The sequence below is a fragment of the Pezoporus occidentalis genome, unplaced genomic scaffold (assembly GCF_034315485.1).
Source record: "Pezoporus occidentalis ecotype Australia unplaced genomic scaffold, CSIRO_AGI_Poc_V1 ctg64, whole genome shotgun sequence".
Taxonomy (NCBI): Eukaryota; Metazoa; Chordata; class Aves; order Psittaciformes; family Psittacidae; genus Pezoporus; species Pezoporus occidentalis.
Window position 1 is genome coordinate 1,603,892 of NW_026915987.1, and position 27,850 is coordinate 1,631,741.

The following is a 27,850-nucleotide window of genomic DNA, read 5'->3' on the forward strand; positions in this document are numbered from 1 at the left end:
CGATGCTCACCCCTTGAGGCGGGTGCTGTCTGTTCACTCAGTCCCTGACGTATGTTGTGGATGCTCTAAAATGAACATAACACTGCTTTGTTGTGAAGTCTGCCTGGATTGCAATGCTCTTTGAGTCACCTGAATAGGTCACATTGCCCTTCTGCTCCTGCTGTAGCTTGCAGGGGAGATGAGAGCGGTCCCCGCTGCTTGGTGTGTCCCTTTGTTGCTGTCCCCTGCCCTTTGGTGCACACCTCACTGTGCCTCTACCCTGCTCTGGTCCCAGCCCTCAATGCCTGTAGAAGCTCAGAGTCAAGGAGAAAGTTGCAGCCACTGTTATCACTGCACAGGGAAGATGCTGTAGGGGCAGTTTCCCCAAAATGAAATGGTTTTCTCTTCGCACAAGCCTCATCTAGTGCTATGATGTTGCTTGGAGCTGTTTCGCTTCCATAGGATTGGTATTTGAGGTGGTGCTGGCTGTCCTGGGAAAAGGCATCACCACCACTGCAAATGCCTGTGTTAAGGGAAGGCAGGCAGGAGGGATGCAGGCAGGCTGGGATCAGTTGAGCACCTCTCTTTTAATGTGGGACTTGGGTTAAACTATCAGCAGAACCCACCTGGTCCCTTCTCCATGTGCCAGCACTCAGGGACCATGTGGTGCCACTACAGATGATGCACTCTGCCTTGCCCCTGCCTTCACGTCTGCCTCCCTCGTACTCCCCCATCTGCTATGAAGAAATCAAGTGAGCGGTTATCTCACACAGCATCTCTTGCTCAGTCACCTCAGGTTGTGTCATTAGACCCTTCAGATCCATTCAGGCCCCAAGCAAAGCTCTGGTGTCACCGTGCAGGCAGTGATGTGCAGCAGCGGGTGATTGCACTCAGCTGAGCCTGGGCTAGGGGATTAATTAGGGCTTTTTTTCTTACCCACGTGCATAGTAAAGGCTTTTGAAGGTGGTTCTCCTGGATGTGGGGTGGGAATAGAGCCTCTAATGCTTGTGGTGATCCTGCAGGAGCCAAACTGTGGTTTTGGGACATGCTAGAGTCACATGCAGGGCTGGGGCAGTGATGGAGGGATGTCCCCAGCAGGGCTTGGGCTGCTGCCCCAGCGCAGCAGATCTATCCTGTGTTTATGAAAACCTGTGATTTAATCCATCCTTAAAACAGTGACAGGCTGGGGCGGGTGGTGTTGTGTGCCCATTACCTGCAGAAAGGCTTCCTTCTCAAGGACATTGATTTCTTTAGCAGGGATTAATAGTTGGACCATCAAAAACTGGTTCTTATGCCTTTCAGAGAGACTTTCCCCTCCTCATTTATCTGGTCTGTGTCTTGTTGGGTTTTGAGGATCTGGAGTAAGTGGGGAACAGATTTCTGCAGCTTTCCTCATGCTCTCACTCCTCATGTCTCTACAGCAGCAGCTCTCATGGAGCATCAGCTCTTTCTTCTTCCTTGTACTTTCAAGTGCTCTTGCAAAAGCAAACCCCATGTCTCTCTTGGATGATCCAGTGAGGTGGCAAAGCTTGAGCTTTTCAGAAGGACCCCAAAGCACTTCTGAAGCAAACCCCTGTGTCTGAACTGAGAGGTGGGATTGGTGCTGCTCAACAAAATCTGTGCATCAAGACACCATGTTCACATCCATCCCTCTTGCAAACAAGACGGACAAGGAGCTGCTGGAGAGGGGCCAATGGAGGCCACAAGGATGCTCAGCTGTCCGGAGCATCTCTGTCATGAGCAGAGATTGCGGGAGCTGGGCCTGGTTAGTCTGGAGAAGAGCAGCCAGAGAGGGGATCCCATCAATGCAGATCAGTATCTCAGAGGTGGGTGCCAGCAGGATGGTGCCAGACTCTTCTCAGTGGTGCCCAGTGACAGGACGAGGAGCAATGGCCATAAACTAAATCACACAAGTGTCACCTCAGCATGAGGAAGAACTTCTTTATGTTGAGGGCAGCAGAGGCCTGGAACAGGCTGCACAGGGGGATTGTGGAATCTCTGTTTGGGAGGCATCCCAACCCCACCATGGCTATGTTCCTGTGTGGGGCTGCTCTGGATGATCTCCAGAGGTCCCATCCAACCCTGACGATGCTGTGATTCATCTCTGTAGGATACACAAGAGTGGCTCTAATGCTTAAAGTCACTTTCCTTCATCTTTTGTTTTAATGACGGCTGCAAACCATCTCTTCCAGACCTGGCATTTCTCATTCAAACCAAAATGACCTGTTGTGTTGAGCTGCGTGTGTGTCATTCCTATAGGATTGGCTTACCGTGCAGCAGCCCTGTCCGCCTGTGCGCTGTCGGCTTCCACCACTGGTCAATGGGAGTATCTGCTGACAAATAAAAATGGAATTGAATGGAAAGGAATTGAAAGTCAAAAGGGCCATGTAATAATTTGAGAGTGCCTGAGGCGCCCTGCTGAAGCTCTGGCATTATAAATAAGGGTAATGTACTAGAGACTGAATTGCAATCAAAGCAGCTGTAAGAACGTGGAGTGTGTGCTGAGCTCCTTGAAGGTGCAATGGAGTCAGGTTATGATCTGTAGGCAGTGCAGGCGAATCAATATCCACTCACTGATGTATTTAGGGACCCTAAAGCCTATGATTAGAAAAGCTGAAGGGACGTGGGGATGGTGCAGAGGACTTCAGAGCCAGGAGCTGGTTGTCTTAAAGTTGTTACTAGGGGCTGAATAAGGCTGACTTTGTTCCTGTCACCCCATCTCCACTCCTGGACCATGTGTGATGATGCAGCCTGCTGACCCCTTGCTGCATTGCATGATAATTACATCAACCTAGAATACTCTCTTGAAATAAAAGCCCAAACAAAATCCAGGTTTAGGAATAAGGTTGGTGGGAGGACAAGAGAATCCAAATGCCCTGAGTTTACTGTTCCTGACAGTAACTGGAGTAAATACAGTGCTGCCACTGGGCCAGCAAGTGTAATACCAGCTCCTGGCACATGGCACAGGCTTCCCCAGGAGGGCTGGAGCCCAGTCAGAGGTTGGACAGGGAGGTGTAAAGGTTGGCGTTGGTGCCTGGTGAAGCTGGGCAGATGCTGAGGGCCACCCTGGGGACAGCAGGTACAGTGGCATGGCTCTGATAGCTCGGATGGTGAAATGTGATGTCAGCTCAGTTCTTACCACATCTATGTGGTCTTTGAGGTGGCCGATCCCAGGAGCATGCCCAACACCTGGCTTCTTGCTCATCTCATTCCAGGCTGTTTGGGTAAAACCTCAAAGCAGCCAAACCCACTCTATTACAAGTCCCACTTGCCCACTCAATGTGAGACACACGATGTTAGCAGAGATGCAGAGAGAGTCCCCCAGCCTGGCCCCATGGACCACCCTGAGACCAAGGCTCCCTGAAGCCCTCCTCCATCCTTCACCATCCCTCAAATACACCATATCCCAATGGACATGCATAGTAGGCACCCCAGGAATGCTCTGCAGGAGCAGGGCTATGTTCCTCACAAACAGGGCCTTGGAAAGGAGATGATCAGAGGCAGCTTGTCATCGTTTCCCCCCCCTTCCTAAACTTCCGAGCTTCTCTATTACTTTTTATGACCTGCAGCTGTGTTTGTGTGTTGCCCTGGGGAGCACTGTGGGAGGAGCAGTGGAGGAGATGTAGAAGGGAAGGAACATGTTAAGAGATGGGAATAGGGAGGAAAAAAGCAAACTGAGCTAATGATTGGAATAAAATCCCTACCATATTGCCACCAAAAGACCCAAACCCTTAGAACTGTTAGGGCCTGTTTGACTGCAGAATAGTCCCCTGGGGAGCATGGGGGAAGCCCCATTACTAGAGTCGTTTTGGAGCTAGTCTGCACAGAGCATGGTAATCTATTCCGCAGGGAGCAATCCTGTGCTGGCAAGGGCACTGGGGAGAGCTCTCTGTTTATGACTTTCTGCATAAATTTGGTTTATTAGCATAAGTGGTAGCTAGAACTGAGGAATCTATAAACTAACACTTCACCGGAGGTTGGTGCCTCGGGAGAACATTAACTCAGAATAGCCCCTGGTCTAAAAGCAGGAGAAATGGGGCTGCAGGATTAGGGGTGACAAGAAGAGTGCACAGTTGCCGGTGCTGGCTTTTTGTGCATGGTGGGAATGTGTTTCTGAGCTTGTTGGAAGAGGAAATGTAATCACTAAACAGATCTCCAGCTTTGCCAACAGATTAAGACGATGAGCTGTGCAGGTGAACTGATGGAGTCTGGCTGCGGGGTGCAGGTCCTGCTGGGATGAAGCAGGTGGTGAGGAAAAGAGGAAGAAGGCAGGAGGAAGCTGGAACCGTGCACTGGAAATTACTCACAGGCTTCTCATCCATCACAGTGAGGATTTGGTTCTTATAGTAAAGGTCTCCAGCTGGTCCCAAGGTCTGAACAGCACTGGGGAGCAGAGAGGAGAGGAAGCATGAGTCGGGTTTGTTTGACCGGGGATGGGAATAACCATGGGGGTTATCCTGCCTGGATAACCATACAGGGATGAACTGCCATAAGTAAAATGGCTTATATTAATAAAGACCTTCAGGAATGAAATAAAAGTACAATAATCATGGTAGATTAGTGAGAACAAGCCAATTAAATACAAAACAGGCTTTGTGAAACGCCTTGACAGATAAAGCAGGGCTGCGACCTCCCGAATGACTGATGAATGTTGAAGCATTGCATAAGGTCGGGGGGAGCTAGTGGGTATTTCTAGCCTGGCAGGCTGCCTGGGAGAAGGCAGAGGTGAAAAGGCTATCTCTGCCTTGAGTAAAACAGAGTGGGAGGGGATGGGAGAGGAAGGAGGAGGTGGGTAGGGCAGCCAGGAGCCCGAAGGCATTGGTGTAACAATCCTCCAACTTTAATATCTGCTGTTTCATTTTATATATTCATCATGTCAGCATAATCTGCTTTTATGGGAATCCTCTTGGTTCCCAACCAAATGCATTTAGGCCCTTTTTGCTTTTTAAGTTTGATTGTAATACGAGTTGAAGACTTCAATGAAATGTTTAGATGGCAGGATTGTAGCGACAGCGAAGGGGAAAATGGAATTAGAGAAGCGGGTGGAAGGGAGCTTGCTGTGATTGTTGCTGTCCTGTGTTGGTGACCTTCTGATGGGCATGAGCCCAGCTCAGGGAGCCCCAGGAAGGAATTTGTTTGGGATTGCTTTTTGATTTCCAAGGAAAACATAGAAATAGTGATTTTATGAGGCTCAGAGCTTGAGGAAGGGCAGGAAAGCAGAAAGGACTCTGTGTGCCCTATTCTAATTGAAGCCATCATCAGGTGATGCTGAGGGCTCTTAGGGCTCAGCTGAGCTGTGTGATGCGAGATGAGGGGCAGGTGTGGGGCAGGGTGAGCCTGGAGAGTCCATTTCTGGCTGTGCTAGAGGGAAGATGGTTCCTCAGGTCCTCTGCTCTGCTTTGGGATGGAGAAAGGTGCTTGCCTGTGGGGTTTGGATGAAGAGCAGGGGGCTGGCTGGCAGCTGTGGGGCGGGAGGACCCTCATTGACCCTTTCCCTCTGTTGGGTGCACTGAGCAGGTAGGAAGATGACATGGCAGTCGTCTCGAGGTCTGTTTGGCTGCTTTACCTGGTGTTTTACTCCTGAAGCTGTGTTTGAACCCTCCCTGAGAACTCCCCATCTGCTAAATGCCACAATTTTAAATAGCTATAGATTACAAGTGCTTTTCTATTGCTGCCCGTTTAAAACCTTGGCTGTATCTCATTCTGCTTTGGTGCAGGAATGCCCTTAATTTGTTTCAAAAACATTTGAAAGCCCTGATAACAGGCAATCTTGCTGCAGACTATTGTGTCCTTTCTGATGGACGGGCTATTGCTGCTGTAACTACCACGTAGATAGTGGAGTGACAATGTGTGTCCAGCCAAACACAGGCTGTATAATATTTATGTCAAGTATATGAGGCCAAAAACTTCCCTGTGTTTGGATATTGGAGGGTTCAGCAGTTAACAGGGCTTGAAAAGGCTTTTCTATGTTTTGTGAGCAGCAAATCATGATGGAAGGCTCATGGTGGGAGAGGGAAGGCGCAGGTTTCCCTCAATATAGGCTGCTGGGATGACAGAGCATCCAGGTATATATAAATATATGGGAAATGGGACCTGGGTTTGGCAAGTGAACTTTTGTCAGCGATTGCCTTGCTGCTGGGTTTGCTTAAAGTGGTGAAATGAATGTTAAATTGAAGTTTCTACTTTTGGAAGAGACCTTTTGAAAATGAAACAGGCTTATCTTCAGTCTAGGCTGAAATCCAAAAAATTGCCTGTATCTCAGAACTCCCCAGAAATGTTCTCTGTGAGCCATCCCATGCAAAAAATGTGAGTGTAAGGGAAAGAATCTGGAGAAAGATTAACCCTGGAGGTCTTTTTTTTCCCTGCTTCCCTAATGTGATCTCTTTTGGAGCAGTAGAGGTGGGGTCCTGGTGGCATCCACATCCAGTCTCTTCTCTATAACCTCATTTCCTGAGCTCCTTTGGAATGGTGTGCTGCAGGGATGTGTCTGTGATGAGTGTACAGTCCTGTAAATCATCCCTTATTACAGCTGACTGTCCCTCTGATGGCTTTGCATAACCACAGTCCTATCTTTTGATGCATCCGTGCTGTCCCATGGCCCTTTTGCCTCTGCGGAAGAGCTTGTGATAACAATCCCAGAGCTCAGTTAGTGCTTTTGCTCCTGGAAGTAGCATTTGTTGTGATTTTAATTAGACAAGGAGGTGTTTTTCAGTGCAGACCTTTGAAGTATTGCTGGGAAGATGACTGCAATTAAGCAGCCCTGATGCTCCTCTCATTTTGTTCCTTTAAAACCTTCTGCTTTAGCCTCTTTGGAGGTGAGAGGCACAGGACTCATTTCATTTACATTGCCAGGTCTTGTACAAGCCGGTGTCCTGCAGTGTGAGCTGCAGGTCTGGCTTCATTTACAGGGCAGAGCATGCGAGCAACACCTCTCACTACTGATTTGCTCCAGCCAAAGGCTATTTATAATAAAGGAGGGAAGGGATTATTAGGAGCGACCTCATTGCAATGACAAGAGATTATGATGGGGAGTTCACATGTCCCCTCTAAAGCCAAGCGGGGGCTCTTGATGGACCTTGTGCATGGTCAGGAGCTGTTCAGCTTTGCTCCTTTGAGTGCTCAGATGTGCCCAGAGGTTGGGGATAATGACCCTGCTGTGCTGGGGAGGCAGATAATGAGCACAGCCCTCTGTGATTGGGTTCAGGTCACACTGCAGCCAGCTCAGGTATGTCAGCGGTGTAATTAGTGAGGTGCTGAATCAGGGAGCTGACAGTGACGGTGTCACCTTCTCCCTGCTCTCAGCTGGGCTCTGCGGCAAGGGGATCCTGCAGGACCAGGGGATATCTCGGTGAGCAAGGGGTGGTTGGCTCGGATGTAACCCATGAGGGAAAGGCGGGAGCATGCTGCTGGAAAATGTATTGGGTTTTGGTGATAAGGAAAGTTGTTCCTGAAGGATTGGGGGGGGGTTGCTGGGTTGGGATGTGGGTCTGTAGAAGTGGAAGTCTCTGGAGCACCTGCATGGCAGCTTGTGAGCCAGAGCACCCAAGGGTCTGCTTGGAATCCCAGACTGGTTTGGGTTGGAAGGGACCGTAAAGCTCCAGAGTTTCAACCCCTGCCACAGGCAGGGACCCCTTCCACTAGAGCAGCTTGCTCCAAGCCCCTGTGTCCAACCTGGCCTTGAACACTGCCAGGGATGGGGCAGCCACAGCTTCTCTGGGCACCCTGTGCCAGCGCCTCAGCACCCTCACAGGGAAGAGCTTCTGCCTAAGAGCTCAGCTCAGTCTCCCCTCTGGCAGGTTAAAGCCATTCCCCTTGGCCTGTCCCTACATCCCTTGTCCCAAGCCCCTCTCCAGCTTTCCTGCAGCCCCTTTAGGCACTGGAGCTGCTCTCAGGTCTCCCCTTCAGGAGCCTTCTCTTCTCCAGGCTGACCCAGCCCAGCTCTCTCAGCCTGGCTCCAGAGCAGAGCTGCTCCAGCCTTCACAGCATCCTTGTGGCCTCCTCTGTACTTGCTCCAACAGGAAGACTTTGAGCTTCATGCTCTGGAAGGTGTGAGCACAGCCTCAGCTGGGATTATTCCTTCCTTCATCCCCACTGGGATGTGCTTTTCCCCAGCTAGGTTCAGCAAAATGAAATGCAATATAGCACCAGTGCTGTTCTGTGGCTGCTTTGCCTGCAGGGGAACAAGCCCTGTCCTCCAAGATGACCAAGGTGTGAAGGAGAGCCTTGTGTCTGGTCCAGCCGTGGTGCCAGGGGAACTGAGCTTGTGCTGTTAGCCTTTATGGAGCAAGCACACCATTCAGGCTGCAGGCCGTGGTCCGTTATAGCTGCTTGCCCTTCCCAAAGAGGGAGGGAGTTGAGTTTGATTCTCCCACCAAAGCAGGTGATCGCTGAGCCTGGTGACTACAAGGCCTTGACTTGCTTCCCATTGCTTATATTGCAAATGGGAAAACAAACACAACAAAAGAGGTGGTGCAAGGAGAAATATTTTGGCTCTTTTCTCGCTGGTATTTTTTGCCTGGCTTTGATTTGCCTGTCAAACTGCCAGAGCAGAGCTTTGCAGAGATGCGTTTAAACCTTGATGGGCAGCTCTGGAGCTGTCAGCGCTCCTGCCTGCATCTGCTGCTGCCTGGCCAAGGCGGGAGCTGCGGCTGAGGATGGAGCTGCTGGCTCTGGTTGTGCTGGAGGCTGTGGATCTGGGGATGGATTTTGGGGTTCCCTCACCCCAAATTACTCATGTGGCGCCCTAGGGCGGGGGAAGCTGCTGCAGTGGATGTGTGTTGGGATGCTGTAATCCCAGCTCCCAGGGTGCTTATGCTGTGAATCAGGATTGGGTGGGATGTGAAATTAACAGGCGGCTGCAGGAGAAGATGGAGAGATGTGCAACCCCAAGGTCATAGAATTATATAATGGTTTAGGTTGGAAAGGACTTAAAACTCATCCAGTTCCAACCCCTGCCATGGGCAGGGACACCTTGCACTAGAGCAGCTTGCTCCAAGCCCCTGTGTCCAACCTGGCCTTGAACACTGCCAGGGATGGGGCAGCCACAGCTTCTCTGGGCACCCTGTGCCAGCGCCTCAGCACCCTCCCAGGGAAGAGCTTCTGCCTAAGAAGGTCTTTCTCCAGGTCATTAGATCTTTGTCAAGGTGGTCACCTTTTCTTACTGGTGCTCATTACTCTGTGCTGGGAATGTCCCTCTTCCATATGGCTGCAGTGCTACATCACGACCTGGAAGGAGGTTTCACTTGTAAATGCCAGAAGAAGAATGATGTCTGTGTTTTGGCTCGCCTGGCACCAAGTGTCTTCCCTGTGCCAAGCAACAAACCCCCCTTGGGCTTGGCTACAGATCTCCAGGAGCTTCTTCCAGCCTTTTTCCTATAGGAGGTTAAAGACACCTCATGCACTTGTGTACTGTAGCTGCCTTTCTCATCTGGAAATCACAAGGCACTTTGTAGCCTCTTTTTATTAAGGAATCCAACTGCTGATGTTCATCTATGGGGGAAATAGCAATCAGAGGCCAAAAAGCAATGCTCAAACTCATCCTGTAGATCAGGAGCAGTACTAGGGGTAAGACTCAAAAAAATTCTGATTCCCAGGACCGCTAAGAACACTGCTTTTGGCGTCATGGAGAAAACTGATCCTCTCTTGCGTGAACTTAGGGGTTGTGGTTGGACTTGATGATCTGAAAGGTCTTTTCCATCCTGGCTGATTGTATGGTTCTATGTTTGTCCCTGCAGAGATGTCGGGGACCGTGGCTGACATCTCGCTGGTGCACTGGAAGCAGCAGTGGCTGGAGAATGGCACCCTGTACTTCCATGTCTCCATGAGCAGCGCTGAGCAGCTCTCCAGGGCCACCCCCCCGAGCCTGCAGGAGCCTTCTGAGATCGTGGAGGAGCAGCTGCACATTCTGCACATCTCGGTCATGGTGAGTGAAAGCTGCCAATGGCATCGGAGGGGACAGGGGACCCTCTGGGAGGGGATGGTGGTTGGCAACCGGGGTGTGATGGGAAGGAAGTGAGAAGGAGCAAGGTGATGAGTTTGGTTTGCAAATGTCCATGTCCCATCTTGGTTGTGCCTTCAGAGAGGAAGAGATGTGCTTGAAAGGGCTGGGGAAAAAAGAGTGGTTGGTCTTGTCATAATGAAGCAAGACAACAGACTAGAGAAGAAGCTGTGGGGAAGGTGATGAGGAAGCTTGTGGTGGTTCCATCACTGCTGGCAACTGGGCAGGTGGGTCAGGGGAGTATTTCCGCTTGGTTGTGCCTTTAGGCATGTGTAAAGGCAAGATTTTGGGCTTGGCCATTTCTTTCTGAAGCTGAATTTTACCTGTCAAGTGAATATGGCCTGCAGCATGATCCTTCTCTTGCAAAGGATGTGAGCTTGAACTGATGCTTTGAATATCTCCCTTTCAAGTGTTTGTGACCATTATTAATAGATCATATATGTGCTCTGTTGCCTTATAATGCTTATTTCAGTATGTTATGAGGTGGTTGATATGGTTCATATGGTTATGAGTGTGTTATGAGGTGGTGATGTATTTGGATCCGGTCTGTCATTCCTCTGTGCTTTAGAGGAATCCATCTGTGAAATGGGACTAAATGTATCATCCCTTAACTGCCATTGGGATAAGCTGTCCAGTCAATAAAAGAAATAGAGAAGTTAGGCTTGTAGATCCTGTGTAGATGCAGCTCATCTGTTTGGCCAAGGGAATTCTTCTGTCGTATTGGGATCCCATTGCAGCCACCCTCTGCAAAAGGTGAATCTGAACAGATTCTCTTGGTACCTGTGTGTCATCTCCATGGCTTCTGTCCTCCTACTGGGAGAAGGAGCAGAGGTGGTGGCTGGGCAATGCCTTTATTTTTCCTTTTGACCAAGTGTCTATTTGGCTTGTACAGCTTAAATCTGATTTCTTCTTGAGTGTCTTAACCCTTGGCAGTGGAGCTTTAGGTTGGGCATTGTGTACATGGCAGCAGGAGAGAGGCTTTGCATTAAGGTTGTTGGGCAAGATAAGAGGCAGTATGATAGCAGGATGGCAGAAGGGATAGGAATCAGGGACTGCAGCTTGTTTGGTTGGATAGGGAACGTTTTTACATCCTACTAATAATGCCACTGTGATGGAATACTGGGGAGGAAAGGGTAAAACTGATGTACTTGGAAAATGAGCCTGAAAAAACAAGTGAGACACAGCAAGGAATGAAGGTGGCAAACCCCAAGTCTGGGGTGTGAAAACCTTGATTCCTGGTATGGGGATGGGGTTGTTTGGCTGTTGTGGGCAACCCTGAGCCATGGGAAAGCGGCCCGTGGCTGTGGGGAGAGCCTGGCTATGGGATAACTGCAATTGCTTTGAAATGCAGAGTTTCTTTGGCAGGGATCAACTCAGTCCTGGTCCCCAGACCTTGCTGAAGCTGCTCTTTCTAAGAAAGCAACGTGATGGTTGTAATGGATTGATTGATGCTTTGGAGAAAGTTTCTTAGAGAGATTCTTGCCCAGAGCCTCCATCCTCTGCACCATGGAGCGCAGGAGCACCGATGCTGGCGGAGGGGAGCTGAAGGCATCGCTGTGCATGTCACAGCAGCAGTGTCTGTGCCCTGTCCTCCTGGGTTAGCTGGTGAAGATGTTTTGACACCTCTCCCAGCACAGGAGCATCCATAGCTTTGTTGTGAGAGTTAACTCCCGGCCTGAGCATTTCCTGCCCTTCTACATTAGCAAGGGAAAGGCAGGAGGAAAACAGCCACGATTAGACTCCCTTTATCAATCCTGATACTCCTCGCAATAGAAGCCAAGGTTGCAGGCAGGGATATGGGTCTGGGCTGCACCCGTGTGCTGGGGGAGGCAGAAGCTCTGTGTGTTTCTTCCCTGGGTCAGGTTTGCAGCACAGACTTGAAACCTTGCCCAGGTTTTTTCTGAAGATTCATTAACTTTTCGAGTGAAACCGAGCGGACCTGAGCCAAGTTCTGAGTTACTAACGCAAGATAAATGTGTGCTTTGTTGGATCCTCTCCCCCAAAACCATATGGAGTTCTGTAGCTGAAGTAGAATGGGGTGGAAGTCTTTGTTTCTTGGTGAAACGTTTCCTCTGAGTCCCCGGGTTCTTTTTGGGATGCTTTCCCATGCCTTTACTTTCCCCCCTGAGACCAACATCCCAGAGATCCTCTGTCACTGGAGCCCTCCTCCTTCCCCTGCAGCAGGTTCACCCACTGTGCTGTGCTCAGCACCCTCTGGATGCCAGCATGGGGACAGTGTGGTCCCCCCCATCCCATTGTATCCCATCCTCCCCTTTGCCCATATTCCTTCTCCTGCCTTAAGATACAGCTGTGCCTCCCCATGGCCTTCTTCCTAGCTTCTTAAATACTTTTCCTTTTGCTTCCTACCATAAAGCCTGATATCTGTGTGCTCTCAATAGGCTAAAACACCATTCCTGGAGCATCAGCCCACCTGAGTGCTGCCTTGGCATTCAGAGTCTGTGTGTCCTGTTCATCATCAGCCCAGCATCTCGCTGCGGGGGACAGGAGGAGACACGGGAAAGTGCTTCCTTCCATCTCCTTTAAGTGGCTGTAACGCTTACTTCTACCTGTCTGCTCATCCTTGGGCTGAGTTATAGGAGGCCAGGGAAGGTTTGCCTGGGGGATCCCGCTAATCCCTCGCTTAGGGAGTACCCAGCAAAGCTTTATTGGACAGTGAGACATGGCCAAGCTGTGACGGGAGCATTGTTTTGGGCTTCTGTAGGTGTCTATGACTTGGCTGGTAGCTCCTGCTGTGTCTCTAAAGCCAAGAACCCCCCTGCACTGTGTGGGACTCAGGGAGGGATGTAAATCTTGGGTTTACTCCTTATTGAGGTGGTTCTGTCTGGGGGTGCCTGGCTTTCTGCTTTGGGGTTTGCATTCAGTGCAGCAGGAAAGGGGCTGTCGGTGCCCATAACCCCGTGTCCCTGAGGCCATCTACCCCCACATCAGCACTGGGATCCGTGACCCTCTTCACACCTCCCTTCCCAAGCTCAAGGGCATCTTCAGCAGCAAAACAATACTTGATTTTTATTGTATTTTCCTTTGCTCACTGTTTTTTCTTAATCTCTCCCCAATGAGACATAACATTAATTACTGCAGTTAAAGGGAATTCAGCCTCCATTACTCTCTGCCACCCCTTTCCTCTCAGCTTAAAGCATCTGAAATTTGTCTCCCAAATGAAAAGAAAGGAAAAAAGGGAAAATGCACAAAAATGCAAATGTTGGATTTTATTTATTTACCCTTTTTTTTTTGTGTGTGTGTGCAGTGTCAAGTAGAAAGGAATCAATATTTTTGTCATTATGCCTGTTGTGTTTTTCCCCCCCATAATCTTAGCTGTCACTTGGGTTTAATTGTGTTGTTTCCTCTTGTGTGGAAGTAAATCTTATCTGTTTGGGATTAAAATTCAATGAAGGTCACAGCAGCTTGAAAACTTACCAGGCTGCAGCAATTAATGTTCATTTGGCTTTGATAAATTGGAATGTTCCCCACAATAGGACTGGAGTGGATTTCAGAAGCAATAATTCTTCCATTAACTCAATGATTCCCTGCGTGATGGAGCGTCCTGTCACTGCTGTGTTTGTCATCTGTCACTTCAAGGATCTGGGCATATGCCTGATATGATTTATCATGATTATTGGGGCTGCTTGTGTCAAAACACTTTAAGCTGCTAATTATTCCAGCCTTGTAAATTGCTGGATTTAACAGAACATAAGAGATATTTATTTTTCTGTTGTTTCCCCACCATCTTGTGTCCCTGTTATAATTATTGCTCTGCAGCACAGTAAATTCAGACCTGGGGCCATGTCCAGCAGTGATTTCTATAGGTGAAGGCTTATTTTCCATGCTCTGGGAGGTGGAGGGATGGGGATAGGCAGGAACAGGCATGTTTGATCTCTGCATTGACCCAGCTCACAGACATTTGGTAGGGGCATCGCACCCTGTGGCTCCTCCAGTGCCTGGGATGCAGGATTGGGAAGAGGATGCAAAGCCTCATCCAATCCTGCTGGCCAAAGGATGGGTTTTCCTTCCTTAAGCCTCTGTGAGTGATGCTGGTAAAGCCTTGGCCATTTGGAGCTGGGACCACTCCTGCATGTTGTGGAAACGAGTGATGCGCTGCTTCCATCTCCAGCAGAAATAAGTTGGGCTTCTTTGAGGACAGTAACAAGTAGAAGCCTTGTTTCATCCTGTGCCATCACCCTGCAAGGGAGCATTTCAGTGTCTGGAATAAAAGGTTGTTAGACCTCATCAGGCTGGCTTTTCTAAATGTTATTATTTTTCATTTCTAATGCCTACTTTCTGCTGCCTGATGCCAGGAACAGACAAGTTTGCTGCTTTCTAAGTCTCCCAGCAGGTTTTTTTAGCTCTCATTTGGACAAGTTTCCTTTTTACCTCTTGTTCTTATGCATCCCCATGTTTCCCTAACGATCAGCCGTTGGTGCTATGCTCTGCCAGCCTCTGAGCTGGGTATAAAGTGTGCTCTTAAATGCTTCATTCTGATTTAGCATCCTGCTCTGAAGTGGAGATGGGGAGGGCTCCTGTGGCCCCCGTGCATGGTGCAGGTGGGTGCTGGTGAGCAGGTTTCTGAGGCAGGTCTCCAGCTTCTTCAGCACTGCAGGAAGGTCCAAGTGCAAGTGAGGTTCTGAGCTGCTGCCACCTCCTTTCTGAAGCTGCCATCACCAGTGAGAGCCATAGGAAATGCATTGATTTCCCCTTTTCACCCCCTTTTTTTCTCTCTTACCATTATCTGTGACCCATATCACAACTTTCCCTCCCTCCATGCTCCACTGCCCATGTTTCCCCAGTGACTCTGTGTCTCATCAGGCTCTTTGCTTCCAGCTTGGCTGCATGAAGCATCTTGTATGGTGCCATTGTGCTTGTCCTGTGCAATCGTTGGGGTGCAATGGCAGCCGGACCCCAATGGGATGAGCCCTTTCGCTGCCCTGAACACAGCATCCGTCCAGCATGTTGGACAGGGCGGTGAGGTCTTCTCCAAACAGATGTGCAAGCCCAATTGCCTTTCCATCTGCCTGTGCTGGCAGGAGTTGCTCACTATCCCATAGGTGGGTGTAACATCGTACCAGTGCAATTTGACTTATCCTGTTCTATGATCCTGGTGTGTACAGGAGAGAGAGGATGCTAAAACCCTTTGCAAAACTGGGTTGATTCCTATCCTCCCCAGCAAACAGCTCTTTGAGGGATAGCGCCAGGTCCCACGGGCTTAAGACACATCAGGTTTTGGCCTCCTTTAGCTCTGGCATTGCCCTCTGCTTGGCCATCATATGAGTGGGGTCTCATTTTCCTACCCAACAGTATTTTCATGGAGCAGTTTGGGTTGGAAGAGACCTTAAAGCTCACCCAGCTCCAACCCCTGCCATGGGCAGGGACACCTTCCACTGGAGCAGCTTGCTCCAAGCCCTTTGTCCAACCTGGCCTTGAACAGTGCCAGGGATGGGGCAGCCACATGATTTTATCCTCCTTGGTACAAAACCTCCCACTGGATTTCCTTCCCTGCCGACCTTGTGCTCGCAGTTGATGTCTTGCTTGTCATGCTGATGGCAGCATTGGAGCTCCTGTCAGCTAGCTCAGCTGGGGAAAAAACCCATGGTGTAACATGAGTAATGAGGTAGTGAAGAAGGCACAACATCTGTGTCATCATTCCTGCACCAGGAGGTCAACCAGATTCATAAAGCATGCACTTCTAGCTTCGGTGATGTTTAGGAATTAATTAAGGTAGGGAAGGAATTGCTGCTGCAGCAGATTTCCTTATCCGAAAGGTATTAAAAACCTAAATTGATCTCCAATTAGTTGGTTCTATTAAAATGCAAAACCCCAAAGAAAAGCCCTCAACCTCCAGGAGCCGGATTCAGTGTGTCCCTGTGTGAGAATCGCATCCCTCCTCCTCACATGTGGGGAGAGGAGGAGGCACCCACCCCAATGTGCAGCTGGACCAAGCATCCCCAGCTGCCTGTGAGGAGGATGGCAGCCGCAGGCTCTGTGCTGATGGCAGATAGAGGGTTAGCACCTTGCCTGGAGCAGTGTCCCAGTCTGCTGGTGGTGGCCCTGAGCTGCTTTGGGGTGGCCAAAGAGGTTGGTGGGACCTTTGCTGGGTTTAGTGGTCCGAGACAGTGCTGCTGAGCACTTGCAGGCTATTGAATGGGGCACTTGCACCCCATTGATTCAAGGACTGGAGCTCAGCATAGTTGGAAGCTGAATGTCACCCTGGTAACCTCTACCTGTCCCGTGCTAATGATGTTATGGATGCACACTTGAACCGGTGTGGGGAGTGGGTCTGCTGATGGGTGAAGCTAGGAGAAAGCCTCCTGCTCCTCTCATCCTGATGCTCTTTCCCAAGATGGGGACATTCTTTGGCTTCATGTTTAATCTCCACAGCATATCATTAACCGACTGTGTGGTTCGGTTGGTACCCTGGAGGGAAGGAATGCCATCCAGAGGGACCTTGACACTCTTGTGAGGGGCTGATGCCAACCTCATGAGGTTTAAACATGGCAAGTGCAAGGTTCTGAACCTGGGTGGGAGCAATCCCAGGCACAGCTGCAGGTTGGGCAGAGAAGAGATTCAGAGCAGCCCTGTGGAGAAGGACTTGGGGGTGTTGGTTGATGAGAAAATGAACATGAGCCGGCTTCAGTGTGCGCTTGAGCCCAGAAAGCAACCGTATCCTGGGCTGCATCAAAAGGAGCGTGACCAGCAGGTCGAAGGAGGTGATCCTGCCCCTCTGCTCTGCTCTTGTGAGACCTCACCTGGAGCATTGTGTGCAGTTCTGGTGTCCTCAACATAAAAAGGACATGGAACTGTTGGAACAAGTCCAGAGGAGGCCACGAGGATGATCAGGGACTGGAGCACCTCCTGTATGGAGACAGGCTGAGGAAGTTGGGGCTGTTCAGGCTGGAGAAGAGAAGGCTGCGTGGAGACCTCAGAGCAGCTTCCAGTATCTGAAGGGGGGCTATAGGGGTGCTGGGGACGGACTCTTCATTAGGGACTGTAGTGATAGGACAAGGGGTAACGGGTTGAAAGTTAAACAGGGGAAGTTTAGATTGGATATAAGGAGGAAATTCTTTCCTGTTAGGGTGGTGAGGCACTGAATGGGTTGCTCAGGGAGGTTGTGAATGCTCCATCCCTGGCAGTGTTCAAGACCAGGTTGGACGAGGCCTTGGATGATATGGTTTAGCGTAAGGTGTCCCTGCCCGTGGCAGGGGGGTTGGAACTGGATGATCTTAAGGTCCTTTCCAACCCAAACTATTCTATGATTCTATGATTTAATGATTCTATGACTTCAGGCAGGTTGGAAGAAGCAGCCTCTTCCATTCAGCCTCCCCCTGTGCTCTCCTTCATTGCAGAGAGATGTAAACCAGGGACTAAATGTAGTTAACACTGTGCTCTTGTATTCAGGGAATTCATTTTGGGGGGATTTGTCTTAAAGTGTCACTTTTGTGACAATGACACCTGTTATGTTAATAATTTTTCACTAATCTCTGTTTTCTACCTTAGCTCCTGTGAATATATTAGGCACTTTACAGCTTTCTATCTAGCCCATTTCCCCCCCACTGTGTTCAGCTATGGAACTGGAGTGCTTGATTTGCATCTCTGATAAAGCAGGGCTGAATAAATACTCTTAGTTTGCTGCTCAGCTCGGATGAACTAACTTTCTTGTCATCCCCAGAGCAATCAAAGTTGGTACTGGGGGGAAAGCAGCCGCAGGAAGCATTTGGGAGGGGTTTGCCTTTTGCAGGTGGCATTGAACATGTGGGAATGATCTGCAGACATAGAGAATGCATAACCTGAATGTGCTGAGAAAAGAGGAGGGATGAGGGGAAAAAGTAAGCATTCACGTTGGAAAGGTGGTTGGTATAGTTGTAGTGCTAGAGCTGGGAGGGGGATGCTGAACTCATAGAATGGTTTGGGTTGGAAAAGACCTTAAGATCATCCAGCTCCAACCCCCTGCCATGGGCAGGGACTCCTCACACTAGACCACCCAAAGCTCTGTTCAGCCTGGCCTTGAACACTGCCAGGGATGGGGCAGCCACAGCTTCTCTGGGCAACCAGGGCCTCATCACCCTCACAATAAACAACTTCTTCCTTATATCTAACCTGATCTTCCCCTGTTTCAGCTTGAACCCATCACCCCAGTGAAGAGTCCCTCCCCAGCATCTTTGTAGCCCCCTTCAGACACTGGAAGCTGCTCTGAGCTCTCCACACAGCTTCCCTTCTCCAGGCTGAAGAGCCCCAGTGTTCTCAGCCTGTTCCAGGGATGATGAGGAGATGGAGAACACCACCAAAGGAAAGTTTGGGAATGGGGTGAGGAGCGTTGGAGCAGTGTCAGCTCCTGGCTCGAGGTGGGACACGCACCAGGCATCATGCATGTCTGCCTTCGCCCCCATGGTGGGTCCCATCACTGCTGGTGATGGCGAGCTGTGTATTTTTATCACCCAGAGCAGGGACTTTGCCAATTTCAGATTCTTGTCTTGATCTCGTTCCCGTCCTTCCTCCTCCTCACTCTTCCCCTTCCCACCATCTGTCTGGGAGGAATACTCGTGCATCTACAGCGCTGCGGGGCGTAGCTGGAAGCTTGACCTTTTCTCCATGCTTTTTCTCTCAGCATGGGCTGAAGCAGATGGAAAAGCCAGGCTTTGGTGGGGTAGCTCTCCTTGGTTTGCAGACTGGAGGGGAAGGAGCATCCTTGTCCTGTGCAGGTTGGGTCTCACTGAGCTGCTGGGCTCCTAGGGAGAGCAATTCCATGCAGGAGCCCTGTGCTAATCCAGTGTGTGAAGTGCTGGGAGCATTTGATCCGTACCTTTGAAATGCCGATGCAGACACAGAAATGCTTTGAAGCTACCAGACTGAATCTAGTCGCTTTAAACTGCTACATATGGTGTTAGAATTGTTAATCTAGGAGAATTCCTGTGGATGCTGACACCCGTGGATGGGTGATGGCTGGCTCCAAGGTGATGGATGGGGAGTGTGTTCCAAGGCTGTGGAGCTTGCACTGCCTGCCTTGGGGTGCTCCTCAGCAGAGTGATGGGGATGCTGTCAGGTGATGGGGATCCTGTCCCCTTGCCTGTGAGGCTGTGCTGGGACACAGCAGGAATGCCTGGCACGCTCTTTATATCCCTAGAGGAATAGGATCATCTCCAGGTTTCTGTCTGTACAACACAGGCTCTGACCCTGGGGATGCAGGAGCGTGATGCTCCTTACCCTGGGGTTTGCTTTTCTGTTTCAGCTCTAAGGGAGAGCCTATGGGCTAGAACGCTTGGTCTTCCAACAAGGAGTGAAAAGTCTTACTTTCCCCATCACATCTCGTGTCATCTGCAGATCTTGCTTCTCTCAGCTGTTATTCTTGTTTGAATGAGAGTTAGAAATGTTTGCATCAGTTAAAACATTGTTGGTATCAGGTTTTGGCTCGTATGAAGATGAACTGGGGTGAACCTGGTGCAGAATAGCTGAAAGATTTGTGAAAGATTTCACATTAAAGCACTAGGAAAGACTGCGTTTTCATTTGATTGGCAAATCCCAAGGCTGGGAGTGTTAATGATAGGATGAAATGCAATATCATACTTGTCCCCAAAAATATGATGCTTGCTTTCAGTTTGGGCTCTTTTTTCCCCCCCCTTTCCATTTAAAAATAAGTTGGACTTAGTTTCACAAGGCAACGCTGTGCTGTGAAAAGGCAGAGTGTTTTTTGTTCGGGGAAGTGTCAGAATGAAATGTTTCTGCTCTTCAACACTTTCCATATCCTCCCCAAAACCACTTACGCTTTAGTTTCAGCTGATGGGAAACTGTCGGAGCAGATAAACCATTCCCTGGAAAGCCTTGCCAAGCTCTTTGGGGAGGGATCGCGCCTAAACCAGGGGAGATGTGGTGCTGGGGAAGGGATGGGGGTCCGATGATCACCCAGCCCTGGTGTGGGGATGCTCAAATACCAGCATGAAACAGGGGGAAGCGGCCCATGACTGCGTGGTTTTCTCTGATGATCCTAAGGCTGCTAATACAGCAGAGGACTCTCTATGTGCGTGTCTGGATCTTGCTGCTGGAGGAAGTTGGGCACAATTCCCACTGGCTTAATTGGGAGCAACATCAGGCCAAGCGTGGTTATTTTTACCTGTCACTGCTCCCACTCTGCCTCTTCCCTCCCGCCTCCATCCCCACGGACAAGAGGGATCGAGCTCTGTTCCAGCCTTGGAAAGGTCTCCGCCAGCTCCCTGCAGCAGCAAGGGAAAAGGGGGGATGTGGGGAAGTAATTGTGCTTATTTTTAAAATCCAATTATCTAAAACTGCAGGAAAATAATTATTTTTGCAGGGAGCTACTCAGCCCGGTTGGGCTCTGCCCCGGTGGGAGCTCCCCAGGGCTGCCTGGATTCGTTATGGAAGTGGCTGGAGAGGGAGCAAGCGGGAGCATCAGCCCCAGCTCTGCTGGGAGATGCTCATCTTGCAGGGGTTTGGCACTTTAATCTTTGTATTGCTCTTTGTCCAGCAGGGAAATGGATTGTTTTCCCTTCTAGCCTCCTCCTTTGTGGCTCCTCAAGGCAGAGGAGTACTTATTTATTCAAGGCCAGGTTGGACGGGCCCTGGAGCAGCCTATGGAAGGGGTCCCTGCCCGTGGCAGGGGGTCGGAACTGGATGAGCTTTAAGGTCCCTTCCAGCAGAAATCATTCTGGGATTCTATGACCTTTTATTTTGGGATGGGGAGGCAAGAAGCCTGCCTGCAGGAAGATGGCAGCAGAGCTGGTGGATGCTTTAACAACGTCAGGTACCTCCATTTACCTTCCCAGGGGTTTATCTGGTTACAAGCTCATTGCCAGCTTGCCTTAGGCAAGCTTAAGCTCTCCTGCTGGCCTGGGCATGGTTTTCCTCATTGCACCAAACACGAGCTCGGGGTGAAACCAAGGCGGTGACGGCAGCAGTTGCTGAGGGGGCAGAGCCCAGCCCTGGTGCTGGATTTGCTGCTGCTTTTGCAAACGATGTGGGGTTTGGGGAGCATCGTCCTGCAGAGGTCTGTGTAAGGGGGTGGGTTTATTAAGGAACATCAGCAGCGTGACATTGCAGTGGGGGCATTGACTGAACGGAGGGCGCTGGTTAATGCCCCAAAGGCAGTTTCTCAGTACCATTAAGCTGCAGGTTTCACTTGGCCTCTCCCTTCGATCCATCATTATTCACACCGTCACTGGGCCTGGCAGATTCCCTCTGCCACAGAAATTAATGATTCAAGCTTGCCGGCAAACTTGTGTCCTGGGATGCAGCTTGGGCAGGCTGGGGTTGGCTGAGTGAGGTACCAGGGGGTTGATCCCAAGCTGCATCCTTAGGATGGCAGAGGCAGGGAAGCTGCTTCTCCCATTGTCCTTCCTCATGGTGGGAGTTTGCTGTATGTGGCTTTTAGACACTGTCCCTGCACCTTCTCAGGACCCTGTGGGTTCAGGCACATCCACAACCCCCTTGCAGAATGGTTCTTCAGCTGTGTTCAGCCCCATGTGGCTGGGAGATGATAGAGGATGGATATTGGGTTGCTGCTTCACAGTGCTGTGTGCTTCCAGCCAGCCGTGGTGTGGGTTTAGGTAAGGAAGAGGCTCACTTACAAACAGCAAACAAAGGCAATGATAGCTGCAAGGCTCCTGGAAACAAACAGAAATGAGACAACAGCTCCAGGTATGTCAAGCAATCGCTTGAACTGGTGCCAGGGATTCCTCTCTCCCCGCAGGATCCAGCTAACAAGCTGTGAGATGCTCTCAGCTGTGGCTCAGGATTCAGTTCTCAGGTAAGGTCTGTGCCCTCAGGCTGAGGTTAGGGGAAGGGATGTGGATGTGGCTGTGCCCTCCCTGGCTGGGGAGGAGTGTAAGCTGCCAGGGAAAGCTTTTCTACCCATTTCATGTGCCCTGAAAGAGGCTGTCGCTGTCACTGCTTGCAGCTTCTGGGGCTTGGGGTGGCACAGTCAGCTTGTCTCTGGTCCTGCTCCACACCAAACACCTTGAGTATCAGTCGAGTATATGTGCTGCTTGGGCTGAGAGATCTTAGCTCCCTCTTTGAGGGCTACCTTGGCTTTGTCTCAGGCCCCCATTGGGTTCACCCTTTCCCACATCCACCTGGGATGCTTGTGGCTTGTGCTGGGATGAATACAGCAGCAGGAGCTGGAGCGTGGAGCCATTTTCAGTCCTCCTCTCTGTATTTGAGCCACCTCTGCCATGCAGCCCGCCTCATCCTCTGGATGTGTGGGGGTCAAGGGGAGGAGGAATCATCAGCCAGATTGTTCCTGTAGCTGCTGCTTAGCGCTGGGAATTGGGGAATAGCTTTGCAAAGCAGAGGAGTGAAGTGACCTGATCTCTCTCCCCGCTCAACCCTGTGCTCTGTGGAAGGGAGGGATGAGCTGGGCTGTTTGCTGCCCTGTGTTTCCCCTGTGCTGGGGAGGTGGAGTTAGGGTGAGCATTTTGACAGCTATGGGCAGATCCTTTTCCAGCCAAGCAGCTCCTACCTTAGGATATTGACTGCTTTGGATCTGCCTGCTGCATTCCCTGTGTAACCCACCCTGGGCCCCGGAGCCCTGCCTAGCTGCCAGCCCCAACAGAGCCTTCCCTGAGGGGTTCTGAGGGTGAGCTGCTGCTCCCCATGGTGTGGAAATGCCTTTCCCCAGCTGAGATGGGTTGAGGTAACACATTGACCTTGAAGGATGTGTGTCCTGCCCGTGTGCATCCCAGCTGGCTTGGGCTGTGTGGCTGGTCCCACCTTGGATGGAGATGACCCACACTGGCTTTGGGGCACTTGTGCTCCATGGGACACTAATACCAAGATCCTGGCTTTGTTAACTGAGCAGATCTTCATGCAGGGAGTGCTGTGTATGTGTGAGCAGGCTGCTCTGCTCCTAGGGCTGCTCGAGCTGTCCAGGCATTGCACGGGGTAGGTGAACATGTAAAGGTACATGGTGCTCTGCTTGCCAGATGATGCACGATAACGGCAAAAGAAGCTTTAATGATGAAGTCTTGTGCTGCAGATCTCTTTGCCAACCGGTTTTAAAGTGATCACACTTCACCTGACCATGTCCTTGCCTATTCGGGTTGCCTGTGCTCAGGTAGCCCCTGGGCTTGGGGGATTGGGGTTGTCTGCTCTCATGGTTGTCTCCCTCTATTCTTCTCCCTTGAAAAAGGGATAATGAGGCATTGGAGTCATCCTTCTCCTTTGAAAAAGAGACATTTGGGCATCAGAGTCATCCTGTCCCTGGCTGCTCTGGCTGTGATGCTTTGGCTGTAGATGGTTTCACTCTCTGTACCCTTTGGGTACTGGTGAGCTCCTTCCCACTGCAGCACCCTCAAGCAGAGAGCAGTCCCCTCCTGTGAATGCCAGGGAGGAGAGAGGATGCTTCCCACCACCCTGCCTTTATGGATCATGGCACTGTGGCAAAATCCCTCTATTCCACCCCTGTGTGCCCAAGCCTAACAGCAGAGCTGTGCTCCCAGCTGCAGTTATCTCTATGGGCTCACTGGGGTGGGTGCAATGCCTCCCTGTGGGGCTCTGCACTGCAGCCGTGCGGTGCAGGAGGGCCCCGTGCTGGCCGGAGGATGTGGGGAGGGTGATGGGCACTAATCAAAGCAATGGTCCCAGGTTGCATCCACTCATCTCCTGCTACAGCTCCATCCCCTCGGCTCAGCCATGTTTCCCTTAGCCAAACAAGTACGGTGGCTGTTTTGCTCTCCTTTTTAAATAGCCACTTCTCGCTTACTTTCCTGCTCTTCCTCCGAGGCGGGCAGGTTGGCAGGGGGAGGGAGCCTTCGGCCAAGCTCTCCATCACATGTCCCTTGTTTTTTGTGTGTTATTTTTTTCCCCAGCGCTGCCCTTGCCAAGGGAAGGACATTGTAGAGCCGCTGAGACTGGCAGGGGCTGTAATGCTGCCTGCCAATAACCTCCATCTCTGAAAAGGCTTAGGAAATCCAAGCTCTAAATTAGCTCCCAAACCTCCTCCTTCCCTTTCTCTGGCTGGAGCACCCTGCAGAGCAAGCCTGAGCTCCCCTTTTGTCACTGGGCTCTGCCTTTGCTGCGATGCTGGGGGTCTTTGCCTGGAGGGCACTGTGTGATGCTCTCATAGGAATGCCTTGACGTGGTGTAGCTTAAGGCAGGCTGGAGCACCCTGGGGAGAGGTGTGGGGGCAAGCTTCTGGCATCCCTTTTCCCAGGGATGCCATCCCATCCCCTTGCCCAGTTCCCTTCCCATGTATTTGCTTGGCAAGTATTGGGTTTCTCAGCTGTGATGCTGGGAGTGGAAACACAGAGCTGATGGATGGCCCCCAAAAGCCTCCCTATGGAGGCAGGAGGTGCAGCCTGTGCTTGCCCTAAGGATGCTGCTGAGAGCAGCCAAGGTCATGGCATCGCTGGTGGCACACATGGCCGGGACATCTGGGATGAGGTGAAGCTGGATCAGCAGAGCAGGAGGCGTGCTGGCTGTGTATGTGTTAGAGTAGGGGACAACCTGTGCTGTGTCCAGCTGTCCTCCCGCTCCCAGCACCTCATTTCTACCCTTGCCAGGTCAGTCAGTGAAGGCAGAGGCTGGTTTTGCTGTGCTGTGAGGTGGAATGCGGCTCAGCAGTCCTGCTCTCTGTGTCCCTGTTCTCTGTGAGCAGGAATGCTGCAGAGCAGCTCTTTACCCAGGGCCCTCGGGGAGGTGGTTTTGGGGCAGCTTTGCCTGGCGGTGCTGCTGCGTTTTGGCATGGCTGTGTTGTGGGGCTTCAACTTCTGCTCCTGCTACCTCCTCTCTTGGGATAGAAATGGAAGGGGCTCAGCTTTGCTGTTTCTCCTGGAAAGGCAGGCTTCAGCTCTAAAAGCCTGATGGCTCAGCACCCCCACTGGCACTCCAGGCTTCAGCACCGAATACAAAGTGTTCTTTAAATGACTCCAGCAGCTCTCTGTTGGTAGCTTTTGGTTCTCAGGTGCTGCAAACAGAGTGCAGGCATCACATCTGATCCGCTCTCCTGACCCCAAACCATCCCAGAAAGGGCTCCTTCACCTCCACCTTGGGCTTTAGGGCTCTTGGCATCCAGGGTGAGGAAGGTGATTCCTCCCTGGAGGGCTGCCCATCACCAGGGCACGATGCTGCTGTGAGCACCACTCTTTCTCCAGGCCCTCAGAGGTGGGAGCTCTGCAGAGCACCCTCGGGCACTGAAGTCTGCCTGCTTCATCCTCGCATTGGGTTCCTTGGAGTATAGCAGAGGAAAATAACACTTCCAGAGGCACAGAACTTGGGGTTTGTGGTTTATTTTTCCTAGAGGCTCTGTAAAGCTCCTTCTCTCTCCCTCCCTCCCCACGCTCTGCAGTCAGCTCTGGAGCAGAAGTGATCTTTTCTGCCAATGCAATGATTAGCCTTTCTGCTAATGACCCACGAACAGTGTCCAAAATAAATGAGCCCAACCTGCTCATCTTATTAGCCAAATGATTGCAAAGAAGGAGGAAATGTCCGCAGAAAGCGCTTAGGCAGCTGGAATTGGGAAGCGTGGTGGAGTCATTGCTCGAAGGATGGAGAGGAGCCATATGTCTTCAAAGAGTTATCAGGGTGGTTCTGCTCACCCCCCGCTCCCCCTTTTGCAAGGTGACCCTGTGGGGCTGGAGCTATGGGGGTGCCTGGGGGGTGAAGCTGGGGGTGGGCAGATAGTTCTCTCTCCTGTCTTCCTTGTCTTGCTTTATGGCTTCACATGTCCTTTAGATGACAGGCAGCAGCTCAGGGATGTTGGTCAGGAGAGCAGCTAATGTGGCAACCAGTACTTAGCTATTAAGGAGTTGTTCTTGTGTCCTTCAGGCTCTTTTCACTGCACTTGGCAAGGTCATGGAGCATCCTTGTTTCACACAGGGGAGGGATGAGGAGCAAAACAGGAAGAGATATAGAGGAACGGGGGGGGGTCTGCAGGGAAGGGAGGTGAAAGGAGGCTGTTGCAATCATGGTGATGCTCAAGCGAAATGAGCTCACTTGGGAAGGGATCTCAACCTTTGTGTAAATGTGGTAGGGAAACAGGACAGGAAGAGGGATACATCATGAGGAGGGTGAATACATGGAGAAGCTGGGGGCTGTGTGTGACAACCCCCTGATTTGGGAAACCATTGACCTCTGTGGGGCAAACTCGGTTTGAGAGATGGGTTGTCTCCCTGGTTACTGGTCCTGTGTCTTGATAGGTCTCTTGCCGTCTAAAAGGAAGGTGACAGTGGTGTGGCCATCCCGGGGGGCTGAGGCTGAAGGCTGAGACAAGCCCTGAATGCATAACCCTGCAGCCTTGAAGCTGTATCACATCAGAGGATGTGTGCTACTCTTGTCTCTTGTTTGATAGTGAAGCAGAATGTCCTTGTTCCTCTTGTCCCCATGAGTTAGGGCAGCTGCAGACCTGGATCACAATGCATGAAGCCTTAAAAACTGCTGGGAAGGAGGAGGAAGAGGAGGTCATCCTCCTTCCAGCACCCAATGTGCGGGCCATATGCTTCCCTGGCCTTCATAGCACAGCCAATGGAACTCCTGTTTGTTCAGCATCGCAGCTCACCGGGTACCGTCAACCCCTTGGCATCGCTTGGTGTCCCACTGGGCAAATGCACAGAGCTGATTTATGACTGAAACCAATTCATGCATGTTATGTCTTTGTGTCTATATATATATATATGAAATATAAACTTCACATAGATATATATGTATTTTTCACTGAGCTGGCATCCGGTGTAATGTACAGAGATAGGAAGCACGACTTCCTTATCTTTTAATTTAGCTACATTCATATATAGCTAGTTCTTTGCTCATCTCTGTTTTCTGCAGGCTTAAATTGTGCCTTGGACTTCTTTCCTGCTTTCCTCGGTGGGGGAATTGCTAATTGTATGGTTTTGTTCAGAGCAGTTTCAGGTTGAAACAATTCTCTCTGCTGGAAAACATCCTGACAGTGCAAACACGGGAAAGTGGAACATGAAGTGGATAAGCAAATGGCTCTGGTTATCTCTGCAGTGCCTCATTGCACTGAACCTCCCTGGAGAGCTTCCTTCAGTCCCCGGGGGTTGGAGGGTGGTGAGACACCGTGAGTGAACTCATCTGCGTGCCCCAGGGCCCTGCTGGTTTTTCACTGTCATCCTCTCAAACGAGTTTTTCAGGTTAATGCTGAAGGGGCTTGGCCGTGGAAGGTGTGCTGTGACTGCAGGGTGGGTTTTGTTATGCTGTTTCAAGTGGGCATGTTGGTTTTGCCGTGTTGGAGTCGCTTTTTAAGACCTAAGGACTTCGACATGTGCTGCCCTGTTGATGGCCCTGGCATCGGTTAGGATGCCCCAGGGAGCACTGCCCTTATTGAGGGCTTGGCAGGATGAGAATTGCTTTTCCAGAGGATCTCTGTAGTGGAAGGGGTTTGGAGAGGTCGGTAAATCCATCTCTGTGCCCTCGGGCAGGATCAATAACCCTTTGTCACTGATGATGAATGCTTCTCTATCGTGTTCTGCAAGGCTCCTCTAGCCCCGCAGGCAGTTGTGTTGTTCCAGCCTGTGTGCTCTGATGCAGATTTGGGCTTGGATCATAGCTAACCCAGGGAGAAGCAACCTCACAACCCCCAAAACACATTTCCCTTCTTCCAGCCTAACTTTACAACAGCCTGGTAGTACAAATAACTATTTACAATGCCAGGACCGGTGGTTTGAAGCCATTGATGGAAATCCTTTTCCTGTCAGTGTTTTGCTCTGAGAACTTACCCTTGAGTACCTTGCTCCTGGTACTCAAGGGATGTTGGGCAAGCAGGGATGCAGGCTGGCATCCTCCCATGGCCCTGGTTCTTAGGCAGAGCTTACAGGCACATGTGAATGTGTGGAAGGGTGCTGCTGCTTTTTAAGCTGTCCATTGAAAAATGGGACATCCTGTGCTTCGGGGAGACACGTCCAT

At 50.8% G+C, this 27,850-nt stretch overlaps 1 protein-coding gene across 6 annotated transcripts in view; it reads left to right on the forward strand.

Moving 5' to 3' along the window:
* The window catches only part of ASTN2 (astrotactin 2), a 344,763-nt gene that overhangs the window by 53,692 nt on the left and 263,221 nt on the right, over positions 1-27,850 (forward strand). For 4 of the 6 annotated variants that reach the window (XM_062640264.1, XM_062640262.1, XM_062640269.1 and 1 more), the window contains one exon: positions 9,714-9,901. In XM_062640264.1, coding sequence (XP_062496248.1) covers positions 9,716-9,901 — 186 coding nt within the window. In that variant the 5' untranslated portion in view covers positions 9,714-9,715. Of the gene's footprint in view, positions 1-5,372; positions 5,497-5,960; positions 6,045-9,713; positions 9,902-27,850 lie in introns of those variants that run through there. The other 2 variants (XM_062640263.1, XM_062640265.1) reach the window with 2 other exon arrangements.